This window comes from Salmo trutta, chromosome 16 (assembly GCF_901001165.1).
Source record: "Salmo trutta chromosome 16, fSalTru1.1, whole genome shotgun sequence".
Taxonomy (NCBI): Eukaryota; Metazoa; Chordata; class Actinopteri; order Salmoniformes; family Salmonidae; genus Salmo; species Salmo trutta.
The window spans coordinates 38,915,537-38,930,454 of NC_042972.1; the positions used below are offsets into that span (position 1 = coordinate 38,915,537).

The following is a 14,918-nucleotide window of genomic DNA, read 5'->3' on the forward strand; positions in this document are numbered from 1 at the left end:
TTGATAAAATAGCATGTCATCACATTAAGGATACTAAAGACACAACACTGCCAAACTAACCCTGATTCAGATGACCATCCTACCCATGCTAGGTTAGGGAGACGTAATTTATAGATTGGCAGGTAAGGGTGCTCTCGAGCGGCTAGATGTGCTTTACCATTCGGCTCTAATCTGATTTGCCACCAATGCTCCTTATAGGACACATCACTACACTCTATCCTCCTCTGTAAACTGGTCATCTCTGTATACCTGTCACAAGACTAACTGGTTGATGCTTATTTATAAAACCCTCTTAGTCCTCACTCCCCCCTATCTGACATAACTACTGCAGCCCTCATTCTCCACATATAACACCCGTTCTGCTAGTCACATTCTGTTTAAGGAACTCACATTCCTGGTTCGCTCCTCTTTTCAGTTCGCTGCAGCTAGCGACTGGAACGAGCTGCAAAAAACACTCAAACTGGACAGTTTTATCTCAATCTCTTCATTCAAAGACTCAATCATGGACACTTGCTGACAGTTGTGGCTGCTTCACGTGATGTATTGTTGTCTCTACCGTCTTGCCCTTTATGTCGTTGTCTGAGCCCAATACTGTTTGTACCATGTTTTGTGTTGCTACCATGTTGTGCTGCTGCCAGTTGTGTTGCTACCATGTTGTTGTCATATTGTGCTGCTACCATGCTGTGTTTTCATGTGTTGCTGCCATGCTATGTTGTCATCTTAGGTCTTTATGTAGTGTTGTGGTGTCTCTCTTGTCGTGTCTTGTCCTATTTTTGTATTATTATTCTTTAATCCCAGCCCCCGCAGAAGGCCTTTTGCCTTCTGGTAGGTCGTCATTGTAAATAAGAATTTGTTCTTAACTGACTTGCCTACTTAAATAAAGGTAAAAAATATATACAAATACAAAAAAAAGTTTGCTGACGACACAACAGTTGTAGGCCTGATCACAATGAGAGCCTATAGGGAGAAGGCCAGACATCTAGCAGTGTGGTGCAAGGACAACAACCTCTCCCTCAACATCAGCAAGACAAAGGAGCTGATCGTAGACTACAGGAAACGCTCCCATTCACAATGATGAGCTGCAGTAGAGAGCTTCAAGTTCCTTGGTGTCCACATTACTAAGGATCTATTATGGTCCCCACACACCAACACAGTCATGAAGAGTTCACTACAACGACCTCTACCCCCTCGGGAGGCTGAAATGATTTGTCATGGGCCCTCATATCCTCAAAAAGTTCTACAGCTGCACCATTGATAGCATCTTAACTGGCTGCATCACCGCTTGGCATAGCAACTGCTTGGCATTCGACCGCAAGGTGCTACAGAGGGTAGTGCGTACAGCCCAGTACATCACTTGGGTCGATCGTAGACTACATCACTTGGGTCGAGCTCCCTGTCATCCAAGATCTCTATACCAGGCGTTGTCAGACGAAGGCCCTAAAAGACTTCAGCCACCAAAGTCATATGCTGTTCTCTCTGCTACCACATGGCAAGCGGAACCAACAGGACCCTGAGCAGATTCTACTTCCAGGCCATAACACTGCTAAATAGTGCCTCCCGAGTGGCACAGTGGTTTAAGGCACTGCATCGCAGTGCTAGCTGTGCCACTAGAGATCCTGGTTTGAGTCCAGGCTCTGTCGCAGCCGGCCGCGACCGGGAGACCCATGACCCACAATTGTCCCAGTGTTGTCTGGGATAGGGGAGGGTTTGGCCGGCAGGGATGTCCTTGTCCCATCGCGCTCTAGCGACTCATGTGGTGGGCCGGGCGCATGCACGCTGACACGTTCGCCAGGTGTACGGTGTTTACTCTGACACATTGGTGTGGCTGGCTCCAGGTTAAGCTGGCATTGTGTCAAGAAGCGGTGCGGTGCGGCTTCGTGTTTTGGAGGATGCACAGCTCTCGACCTTCACCTCTCCCGAGTCCGTACGGGAGTTTCACCAATGAGACAAGACTGTAACTACCAATTGGATACCACAAAATTAGGGAGAAATAGTTAGTGCGGGTAGCTATTTGGTTAACTATTCAACTATCTGCATTGACCCTTTTTTCACATTTTATTTTTTACTCATCACATATGCTGCTGCTACTGTTTATTATCTATCCTGTTGCCTAGTCACTTTAATCCTAGATATACACTACCGTTCAAAAGTTTGGGGTCACTTAGAAATGTCCTTGTTTCCATGAAAACATACATGAAATTAGTTACAAAATGAATAGGAAATGTAGTCAAGACGTTGACAAAGTTATAAATAATGATTTTTAATTGAAATAATATTTGTGTCCTTCATACATTGCTTTTGTCAAATAATCCTCAATTTGCAGCAATTACAGCCTTGCAGACCTTTGGCATTCTAGTTGTCAATTTGTTGAGGTAATCTGAAGAGATTTCCCCCCATGCTTCGAGGGCATCCTCCCACAAGTTGGATTGGCTTGATGGGCGCTTCTACGTACCATACGGTTAAGCTGCTCCCACAACAGCTCAATAGGTTGAGATCCGGTGACTGTGCTGGGCACCCCATTATAGACAGAATATCAGCTTCTTCCCTAAATTGTTCTTGCATAGTTTGGAGCTGTGCTTTGGGTCATTGTCCTGTTGTAGGAGGTAATTGGCTCCAACTAAGTGCCATCGACAGGGTATGGCATGGCCTTGCAAAATGGAGTGATAGCCTTCCTTCTTCAAGATCCCTTTTACCCTGTACAAATCTCCCACTTTACCACCACCAAAGCACCCCCAGACCATCACATTGCCTCCACCATGCTTCACAGATGGCGTCAAGCACTCCTCCAGCATCTTTTTATTTTTTCTGATTCTCACAAATATTCTTCTTTGTGATCCGAACACCTCAAACTGTTCATAAAACTTTTTTTCCAATCTTCCTCTGTCCAGTGTACAGTGAGGGAAAAAAGTATTTGATCCCCTGCTGATTTTGTACGTTTGCCCACTGACAAAGAAATGATCAGGCTATAATTTTAATGGTAAGTCTATTTGAACAGTGAGAGACAGAATAACAACAAAAAAATCCAGAATAACGCATTTCAAAAATGTTATAAATTGATTTGCATTTTAATGAGGGAAATAAGTATTTGACCCCTCTGCAAAACATGACTTAGTACTTGGTGGCAAAACCCTTGTTGGCAATCACAGAGGTCAGATGTTTCTTGTAGTTGGCCACCAGGTTTGCACACATCTCAGGAGGGATTTTGTCCCACTCCGCTTTGCAGATCTTCTCCAAGTCATTAAGGTTTTGATGCTGACGTTTGGCAACTCGAACCTTCAGCTCCCTCCACAGATTTTCTATGGGATTAAGGTATGGAGACTGGCTAGGCCACTCCAGGACCTTAATGTGCATCTTCTTGAGCCACTCCTTTGTTGCCTTGGCCGTGTGTTTTGATTCATTGTCATGCTGGAATACCCATCCACGACCCATTTTCAATGCCCTGGCTGAGGGAAGGAGGTTCTCACCCAAGATTTGACGGCACATGGCCCCGTCCATCGTCCCTTTGATGCGGTGAAGTTGTCCTGTCCCCTTAGCAGAAAAACACCCCCAAAGAATATTGTTTACACCTCCATGTTTGACGGTGGGGATAGTATTCTTGGGGTCATAGGCAGCATTCCTCCTCCTCCAAACGGCGAGTTGAGTTGATGCCAAAGAGCTCCATTTTGGTCTCATCTGACCACAACACTTTCACCCAGTTGTCCTCTGAATCATTCAGATGTTCATTGGTAAACTTCAGACGGGCATGTATATGTGCTTTCTTGAGCAGGGGGACCTTGCGGGCGCTGCAGGATTTCAGTCCTTCACGGCGTAGTGTGTTACCAATTGTTTTCTTGGTGACTATGGTCCCAGCTGCCTTGAGATCATTAACAATATCCTCCCGTGTAGTTCTGGGCTGATTCCTCACCATTCTCATGATCATTGCAACTCCACGAGGTGAGATCTTGCATGGAGCCCCAGGCCGAGGGAGATTGACAGTTATTTGTGTTTCTTCCATTTGAGAATAATCGCACCAACTGTTGTCACCTTTTCACCAAGCTGCTTGCCGATGGTCTTGTAGCCCATTCCAGCCTTGTGTAGGTATACAATATTGTCCCTGACATCCTTGGAGAGCTCTTTGGTCTTGGCCATGGTGGAGAGTTTGGAACCTGATTGATTGATTGCTTCTGTGGACAGGTGTCTTTTATACAGGTAACAAACTGAGATTAGGAGCACTCCCTATAAGAGTGTGCTCCTAATCTCAGCTCGTTACCTGTATAAAAGACACCTGGGAGCCAGAAATCTTCAAATAAATAAACCTACCATTAAAATTATAGACTGATCATTTCTTTGTCAGTGGGCAAACGTACAAAATCAGCAGGGGATCAAATACTTTTTCCCCTCACTGTATGTGTTCTTTTGCCCATCTTAATCTTTTATTTTTATTGGCCAGTCTGAGATATGGCTTTTTCTTTGCAACTCTGCCTAGAAGGCCAGAGTAGCTTATTCACTGTTGATGTTGAGACTGGTGATTTGCGGGGTACTATTTAATAAAGCTGCCATTTGAGGACTTGTGAGGCATCTGTTTCTCAAACTAGACACTCTAATGTACTAGTCCTCTTGCTCAGTTGTGCACCGGGGCATCCAACTCCTCTTTCTATTCTGATTAGAGCCAGTTTGCGCTGTTCTGTGAAGGGAGTAGTACACAGCGCTGTACGAGATCTTCAGTTTCTTGGCAATTTCGCGCATGGAATAGCCTTCATTTCTCAGAACAAGAATAGACTGACAAGTTTCAGAAGAAAGGTCTTTGTTTCTGTCCATTTTGAACCTGTAATCGAATCCACAAATTCTGATGCTCCAGATACTCAACTAGTCTAAAGAAAGACAGTTTTATTGCTTCTTTAATCAGAACAACAGTTTTCAGCTGTGCTAACATCATTGCAAAAAGGGTTTTCTATTGATCAATTAGCCTTTTAAAATGATAAATTTGGATTAGCTAACACAACGTGCCATTGGAACACAGGAGTGATGGTTGCTAACAATGGGCCTCTGTACGCCTATGTAGATATTCCATTAAAAATCAGCCGTTTCCAGCTACAATGGTCATTTACAACATTAACAATGTCCTCACTGTATTTCTGATCAATTTGATGTTATTTTAATGGACAAAAAAATTGCTTTTCTTTCCAAAACAAGGACATTTCTAAGTGACCCCAATCTTTTGAACGGTAGTGTATGTACATATTAAAATCAACAAACTACATTTTAAGTGATAATATGCATTGGTCTGAGGTCAAAAAAGAAAGGAAATTCACGAGCACCACAATGCCTCTTCCACACATGCTCTACAACGGTTTTCCAGCACACAGCTTGATCTACTATAGTAGCTATTTTGGTATTGTACTTCAAACTACAGTATGTGTAGGCAGGTTGCTTAGGATTCAAACCTTCTCAAACAATTCATACTCTTAGAGGAGGTGCTTTTACAATAATTCCTCGGCGTACACATCACTGACAAACTGAAATGGTCCACCCACACAGAAATGGTCATAATAAGATCCTTTTTGGTCAGTCGGTTCCCAACATGACAACAGGTGGTGGTGGTTTGTTGGACACAGTAGCTCAGATAGATAGAGCCTGTCTGCATTCCTGATTTCTGTAACAATTAGCTTACCTGTGTAATATTGACAGAAGCTATATTCTGTTTGTACTTGTATTTATTTTTGCAATAAAGATGGTGATGCAACAATAATACACATTTACGGTAGGCCTACGTCTAAAAATGCATACAACCAAATTATATATGTATATACTGTTTATACACAGTCAGTATCTGTTAACATGAAGAGACAAAATTGTATGTCACTCTTCTCAGGACATTGAATGAATCCATATCTGGCCATAGGAAATGTCCATGTGTGGTATTCGGCATAATCCCAATATCATATATGTCTATAAGACACATCTGTATTCAGAATTTGTCAGGATATGGTGCATATCCACAAAACTCAAAATATGCATTGGAAATGGTCTGTATTCTGTATAATATGAAAAATGTGTCATGTAAAGAGATATCCCCTAATAAGGACCCTTTTTGATAGCTCCATGTGATCTGACCACGAACCCAGATCCATAATGTTAGCGCACACAAACGATGAAGCTCTTCAATATGCTGTCATAAACGCAGGCAGAAAATGGCCTTCATTATCTTCCTTCCAGTGGATTTTATGTGTCAGTCAAAGCTAATTTGTATTGTATAGAATAACAATTCATCCATGGAGGCTTTAAAGAATCTATGGTCAAATGCTTGAAGTGCTTTAATTGTCTCTCATGCTGGTTTCTCTGCATTTTTAGACACTATAAGAACACTGTGTTAGCCTTCCCATTATACTGCCACTTACACTTTGAGAATCTAACAGACTACCTGTTGGTGTTGTTGTTAGGGTCCCCAATAGACTCATACAATACATTGTCATCATAATGCTCTTTCTGTTGCAGACATTTTAAACTGCAGCTACAGTAGTATCTGCTTTACGTGTAAGACAGGCACACCTAGTGCAGGTTCTGGAAAGGATGAGAAGATAATGTAGAAACAAAAGAAAATGTATGCTAACAGATTGGTGAAAACCTTTTATTTTAATATTTCAAACATCAAATGAATGTCAAGCAACATAAATATGTTTAGTAAGAAAAAGCTATATCCACTCACTGGAATTGATTACATGGATACTCAATAGTCTTTATGCAGTTATGTTGGGCATCGGTCAACGGACATAATCTCAGTCTGAAATTTACAGAGACTACATACCGTAGGTGCAAGCAAATAAAGCAATCAATAACAGCTAGAAAGCAACGCAATTCCTGAAATAATCATCAAGCAATACATTCATGTTTTGCTGTTTTTCACAGAAAAGCAATAAATATTGATTTACATGAAATTACATACAATTTCTAAGTTGAAGGACAGCTGTGCGACATATGTACATTCAATTATTTGACAAGGAGGAATACACATGGGGAAGTGTTGGCATAAACAATAAATTAAGGGGCAGGACTAGGTGGTTATGAATACATAACTGCAGTTCACATAAGTCAATATCACAAAGGTTAATATGGGATAATCAATCATTAGAGTTAATTATCAAGTGCAACCAAGTCTCTCATTTACATACCCCTAAATCAGTTGTTTTCAGATAAATGTTTATGCTATTAGGATTTATGCTGCTTCAATAACAAGTTCACATATCACCTCATGAAATATTTACTTATCCAATTGTGCACAACGTATCATCTGCTCATTAGTCAAATCCACCTCCTGACAGAGAGCATCATATCCACTACACATTAAACCAGACATGGGACCAAGTCACAATTTAGGAAGTCCTAAGCAAATCTTAACCTTCAGAGTCTCAAGTCAAGTTTCAAGTAATAATGGGAAAATCTCAAGTCAGGTCACAAGTTCCAGAGATCAGGTCAAGTCACGAGTCCCTAATTTGGGGTTTTGAGTCAATAGTTAAAGGGATACGTCAGGATTTTGGCAATGAGGCATTGTATCTACTTCCCCAGAGTCAGATGAACTTGTGGATATCATTTGTATGTCTTTGCGTGGAGTTTGAAGGAAGTTGCTAACTAGCATCATAGATTTAAAAAAAATCTTTGCTGGCACTAGTGCAATTGCTAACTAGCATTTAGCAGATACCAATAGACTTCCAGTCATTGTGCTAACGCTAGTTAGCATTGGCTCACAAAAGTACCTCTAACTTACTTCCTACTGGAAAATTGTATCCACGAGTTCATGTGACTCTGGGGAGGTAGATTGCCAAAATCCCGAAGTATCTATTTTTATACCAATTTTATACCAATTTGTTTTATACCAATTTCAAAGCAATTTTTTAAATCAGGATATTTACTGTTTTCCTTACACTAGACCTACTAGTATAGTACATAGGCCTACATATTAAACTTCACAGATCATGAACTTAATGTTTTTTGTATCATCATTACTAATAGAAAGGACATCCAAATGATGATGTACAGCTAGTGTTGATAGTACAGCTACAGTTTGACTTACATTACAATAAAGTGTTGTTGTTTTTCCCCTATCCACTGTATGCACATTGAGAGTTCTGTGGATGGCTGAGAATAAACATTCACAGAAACTCAAGCTCAGAGCTCATATTTTCACGCGACAAGCATTGAAAATATAGGACAGTGCTCTATTTTTCCCGATGCCTTTCTGCACTTGCTGGTGCAGCAGTGCTAGACAGAACAAAATTTAACGGTCATTTCCCATATAACCCAATACGATTCTCCACTTTGAGCAATGGAATTGCCATGAATGTTCACTGTGTACAAAACATTAGGAACACATTCCTAATATTGAGTTGCACCCCCTTTTGCCCTCAGAAGAGCCTCAGTTCATCAGGGCATGGACTCTACAAGGTGTCGAAAGCATTCCACAGGGATGCTGGCCATGTTGACTCCAATGCTTCCCACAGTTGTGTCCAGTTGGCTGGATGTCCTTTGGGTGGTGGACCATTCTTGATACACACGGGAAACTGTTGAGCGTGAAAAACCCAGCAGCATTGCAGTTCTTGACACACTCAAACCGCTGCACCGACTACCATACCCTGTTCAAAGGCACTCAAATATTTTGTGTTGCCCATTCACCCTCTGAATGGCACACATACACAATCCATGTCTCAATTGTCTCAACGCTTAAAAATACTTATTTAATCTGACTCTTTTCCTTCATCTACATTGAACAGGTGACATTTATAAGGGATCATAGCTTTCTCCTGGATCCACCTGGTCAGTCTATGTCATGAAAAGAGCTTTTGTACACCCAGTGTATGTTCGCGGTGTAATAACAGAATTTAACAGGAAAGGAAGTGTTTATTCTTTTTGTCAAGTCTAAGTGGCAAAATTTGCGACCCAAGTAGTACTGGAGTCCAAGTCACGTGATTTGAGTCTACATCTCTGCATTAAATATTAAATATGATTAAAAAGCCGTAGCAGTGAAGTCAGAGTCTACCACGCATGAATGTTTACTTGTCAGTGTTGTGATCTCTGTGTTCCCAGTTGGAGATAACAGGGGAGTGAGGGAGTTGTGGTCACTGGGCCTGGTCTGGGTTTTAGGAACTGGGCCCGAGGGGACCAGCAGGATCTTGGCGGAGGGTGTGGAGTCTTTTCCAGCAGTGGTGTCTTCTGTATGGGTGCAGACGAGATCCCAGAAGCATTCCCGGAAGCGTGTGGAGAGCAGGTTATAGATAACGGGGTTGACTGCAGAGCTGAGGTAGAAGAGGATGCCTGAAAGGAGGTGCACACACTGGTACACAGCTTGGTTGAGGTCTGTCCAGACAGACCACTGCATGATGCAGCTCCACAGGAGCCGGTCAATGTGGAAAGGTGCCCAGCAGATGGCAAACACCAGCACGACCACAGCTACATTACAACAGACAGTGAAAATAGGAGTAAGACAGTAAGGGGGAAGCGAGACATAGAGGGAGGATGAATTAAGTAATGTGTAGAGAGAGAGAGAAAAGGGGGCAACAACAGTCAGGGTGGGAATCCTGTTCGCTGTTCCCTGCAAAACTTGGTCCTCATGAAACTGAGACATTGTACTCATATAACTAGGGCTGGCACAATTAACGTGTAATCGTGTAACCGATGACTATGGATGAAAGCTGTCATGAAAATAAAATAACAGCCATAAATGTAAAAAAAAGAAGAAAAGAAAGAAAGGGGTTTGCTTTTTGATTTTGGAGAATTAATCTCTGAATCGCTGGACGGCTGGGAATTAATCTCTGAATCGCTGGACGGCTGGGAATTAATCTCTGAATCGCTGGACGGCTGGGAATTAATCTCTGAATCGCTGGACGGCTGGGAATTAATCTCTGAATCGCTGGACGGCTGGGAATTAATCTCTGAATCGCTGGACGGCTGGGAATTCATCTCTGAATCGCTGGACGGCTGGGAATTAATCTCTGAATCGCTGGACGGCTGGGAATTCATCTCTGAATCGCTGGACGGCTGGGAATTAATCTCTGAATCGCTGGACGGCTGGGAATTAATCTCTGAATCACTGGACGGCTGGGAATTAATCTCTGAATCGCTGGACGGCTGGGAATTAATCTCTGAATCGCTGGACGGCTGGGAATTAATCTCTGAATCGCTGGACGGCTGGGAATTAATCTCTGAATCGCTGGACGGCTGGGAATTCATCTCTGAATCGCTGGACGGCTGGGAATTAATCTCTGAATCGCTGGACGGCTGGGAATTAATCTCTGAATCGCTGGACGGCTGGGAATTAATCTCTGAATCGCTGGACGGCTGGGAATTAATCTCTGAATCGCTGGACGGCTGGGAATTAATCTCTGAATCGCTGGACGGCTGGGAATTAATCTCTGAATCGCTGGACGGCTGGGAATTCATCTCTGAATCGCTGGACGGCTGGGAATTAATCTCTGAATCGCTGGACGGCTGGGAATTAATCTCTGAATCGCTGGACGGCTGGGAATTAATCTCTGAATCGCTGGACGGCTGGGAATTAATCTCTGAATCGCTGGACGGCTGGGAATTTGTGCGGTTGAGTTGAGCAAGTTAGGTCTCCCAAAAATATTTTCAGTTAGAGGTTTGATGATACTTCCAACTAGGCACAATACATCATTTCAACGTGGAAATGTGGGTAATATTTGGTTGAGACGTTGATCAATGAGATTTCAACCTTTAGTCATCCATTCAAAAAGACAACCAGAAGTTTGTTGAATTCCCAATGTGTTCGATATGAGGTCCTAAACATAATTTCAATACGAGGTCCTAAACATAGCATGAAAGTGCATCCTTGTAGCTGTGTGGGCTAATATAGTCAAAATGTTTGCCTTTGGGTAAGTTGAGCCAGTGGTTGAGCCAATGGCAAGTAGAGCAAATGTAAGTGTTTTCTTCCCAGGTGTAATGCAAGGCTTTATCGCTGGGATGAGAGGTAACAACAGGGCCTGGCCTATGTTAAAAGTGTTTTAAAAAAGTGCAAACGTGTTTGTTAGGTGTTAAGCCTGTTAAAGTATGCTTAAAATTATTAAAAGACAAAAGGGATTGTGTTAAATTGTTTTTGGGAAATAAAGATAGACATGGTTTTAAAAAGTTAGTGGTAATATTTAATTCAGTAAAGAAATTTGGCGGCTTAACTTACCCTGTCCCACGGCTCAACTTACTCCATACCCGGGAGTAAGTTGTGACAAGAGACCATGTTTTTTGGACAAGCTATGTTTTCAAAACTGCAATGTTTACTTGAATTCTGATTATTTCCAGGGGTACACAACATCCAGAAATATATGTAGATATCTTTGTTAGAAAGAATACTAGATTTCCTTTGAAAGAGTGATACTGATTGTAAAAAATGGTGGAATTTATCCCACTCTCCCCTACTAAGAAATATTCAATGATAAAATATATATATTTTTTTATTATTATTGTGCCTCAGAGAAAGACATTTTGTACAACAAGTATTTATTTTTTTCACCAAAAATATAGGGGTCAAAATTATTGCCACCCCTGTTTTCAATACCTTTAAATAAATACCTTACCTTGCTATCAGGGGCATCAGTTGGGTATGGTAGGGTATGGCAGTTGCTAAACCCTACCTCAAGATCAAAAATGTAAAGTTAGCAAAAAAAGTAGATTCAAATCATTCAATCCCAATTAAAATGCGATTTCAGATCAGCATATTAATTGGTTGGCTTTAGGATCACGTGCATAGCTCAGAGAGCAGCTGCCAGCCTGCTGCCTTTTTCTCTCACTTTTAGAAAGCAGAGACAGTGCCAATTTGCTTTGCCGGTCAGCCTTTTAGGCAGTGTGCCGATTGCTTTGACTGAATGTAATGTTGGCATTTGAGCTCGGCCTTGTAAGTCGTGTTGTAATCTGATAGCCACAGGTTAATTGAATTGGGAATGTGGAGGTGGGGGAGCCCTCCTTTTTGGTTACCATTTCGAAATCAAAATATATTTTAATGCTATTAAAATATAGGTTGTGATAGCTGTAGGCCTAATTGATATTTTATATTTTCATTAATTTGCCCAGTAGGCTAGTGAAATTATGGTTTCATGTATTGGTATGGAAATAAACACAACTGAACACCTTGCTATTTAGAGCACTTCCCCAAAATACATGTCCTGTTTTTCGCTTCAAAGACAATAACAATTGTTAGCAATAAGAAATGTGCATTGTCATACAGTGACAGAATGATAATTGAGATAATGCAAATCATTAATAATTACTTATTTGGGGTAAATGTTGTTACCCTCCTGCTGTAGGCCTTCATCATCATTCTCTGCCTGCATCCCTAATCCTTACCTGTAGCCTACCTGCCTCCAGTATAATGCATTTCCACCTCTCACTATCAGACTTGCTTGACCATTTCCCTGAATTAAAATTAGATAATCTAACAGATCTTGCTGGCTACCCCACTTTGTCATATCCTACTTTTAGCTGAACTGACACCACTGTGTGTAAGGATAACGGCACTGAGCAAGAATACATTGGGAGGGATCTTAGGCCATTCCTCCATACAGAATCTTTTCAGATCCTTAATTTCCTTTGTCTGGGCTTATGGGGTGCCCTCTTCAACTCAAACCATAGGCTTCCAATGGGGTTCAAGTTTGGAGACTGAGTTGGCCATTGCACAATGTTGATTTTGTGGTCAATTAACCATTTCTTTGTAGATGTTAATATGTGCTTGGGGTTATTGTCTTGATGGAAGATCCAAGTTTCAGCCTCCCGGCAGAGGTAACAAGGTTTTTGGCTAAATTGTCCTGGTACTGGTTAAAGTTCATGATGCCATTGACCTGAACAAGTTCCCCAGGACCAGTGGACGAAACTAGCCCCATAACATCAAAGATCCACCACCATAATTTACAATATGTATGGGGTTATTTTTTTACATATGATTCCTCTTTTCGACGCCAAACCCACCACTGGAGTACGTGGCCAAAGAGCTCTATTTTCATGTCATCCAACAAATGTAAACACCTGGATTTTGCTAAACGGCATTGTCGCTTGGATTGGAGCCAGTGCTATGGTCAGATGACATGAAAATAGAGCTCTTTGGCCACGTACACAAGAGGTGAGCATACAATATACCTCAATATAGCTCAGTATTTGTATTATTCATTTTATACAGTCTTTTTTGCTCTTCTTTATCAAGGGTGCCAATAATGTTGGACCTGACTGTATATTTGGACGGGAGCTAAAATCCAGTTATAATACAACTAAAAGTACACTGTGTGTGTTCTTATTGCTTTGGCTGAACTGCTTTCAGTGGGGAAAGATTGCTTTGGTACCCCGCTAACGTGATTATAGTTGAAAAAGTCACCTTCCCATGTGGACCATTGCCGCCAGGAGCGGAGGAGAGGAGAAAATGTGAGTCATAAATTATGTGTTTTTTTGTTGTTCTTTTTGCTATTCAAAAGACCATAACGGTGACCACGGTCACTTGGCTGACCAATTTTTGTGGAATGAACAGCTGACTGAAGAGGGGACAGCCAAGCATTCGTGCGGTTGAGTTTGTTTCCGTGGTAACATGGACTCTTTACAACGTGATGAAACTTTGTTGCACCTTGCTGAAACAAGCAAGGTGCTGTAGCAAACAAGTCATTGGTTGCCTAGGCAATGCCCCCCTTCCTGCGGCAGCAGCACATACCTTATCACAGACTAACGTTTCACTGTGGTTACGTGGGTTGTACTGGGGTACAGCATTTTTTTTTACAGTTGAAAGTCTAAGTTATGTTTACCGTAGTAGTGATGCTTGTGACTGTGACAATGGCTAGACATGGAAATGGGATGCAAAACTCACCAAGCATCTTGGTGACTTGTCTCCTGCGAACTCGCTCCACATGGATTCTCCAGCTGATGTTAGCACTACAGTTCTCCCTCATCGTCCCCCGGGAGAGGTGTCGCTCCCTGCCCAGCTTGATGCCAATCCCAAGGTACAGCCCACTGATCACCGTCACAGGAACAATGTAGAAGCATGCGGTGGTGATCAGAATCACCAGGTTGTAGATCCACGGGGAACCTATCAAACTGCATATGGCTGACTCTGCCACCTTCTCCGGGAGATTCAAGTAGTAGATGCCATGTAGGGAGGTGTTAGGGATGGCACAGACCAGGGACAACACCCATACAGCACTGATGACACGCTTGGCATGCTTGTTGGTGGCAACATAGCGTGTTTTTAGTGGATGGACTACTGCAATATACCTCTCCACACTCAGCACTGTCACATTGAGGATGGAGGCGAAGCAGACAGTCTCGAAGAGGAAGATCTTGAAGTAGCAGACTCCCTCTCCGAAGGGGAAGGGGTAGTTCTGCCACAGGTCGTAGATCTCCAGGGGCATCCCGAAGAAGAGCACCAGGAGGTCTGACACAGCCAGGCTGAACAGGTACAGGTTGGTGGGGGTGCACATCTTCTTGTGTTTGGATATCACTGTGCATGTGAGCAGGTTGCCAGACACGCCCAGGAGGAAGATGAGCAGGTAAACCAGGGAGATAGGGAGAAAGACGGGGGAGCGCTTCGGCCCTAGAACTTCCAGTAGTCTGTCCTCAATGGATTTGGTTCCAGTGTCATTTCCTGTAACATTTAGCAACGTGATGTTACAGAACATGCCATTCTGTTCTGAGATGTTGGAAAGGGAATCCAGGCAGTACTTCTCCATTTCAGAGTAGGGGCTTGTAGTAAGTGGGAGTAGAGAGGACAGGATCACTGGTAATGTCGGCACATCGTTTGCATATGTCTGAGAGACTTCATTCCATACCGATAGAAATACAACACCTAGAGAAACACAGCAACCATTTATATTACAGTATATTACTTTCTGCAAAATAATTTATTGCTAGTAATCCTAATTCTACATGAGGTGATGTAAAAGCTTTCAAATGATGACTGAGACATC

At 42.3% G+C, this 14,918-nt stretch overlaps 1 protein-coding gene across 1 annotated transcript; it reads right to left on the reverse strand.

The window, feature by feature from the left end:
- Window positions 1–8,977: 8,977 nt before the first annotated feature.
- nmur3 (neuromedin U receptor 3) lies at window positions 8,978–14,681 on the reverse strand. Its single transcript, XM_029692640.1, has 2 exons — window positions 13,823–14,681; window positions 8,978–9,420 (listed from the first exon to the last, which is right to left on the reverse strand). The coding sequence occupies exons 1-2, from the start codon at window positions 14,679–14,681 to the stop codon at window positions 8,978–8,980; spliced, it is 1,302 nt and encodes a 433-aa protein (XP_029548500.1).
- Window positions 14,682–14,918: the final 237 nt, after the last annotated feature.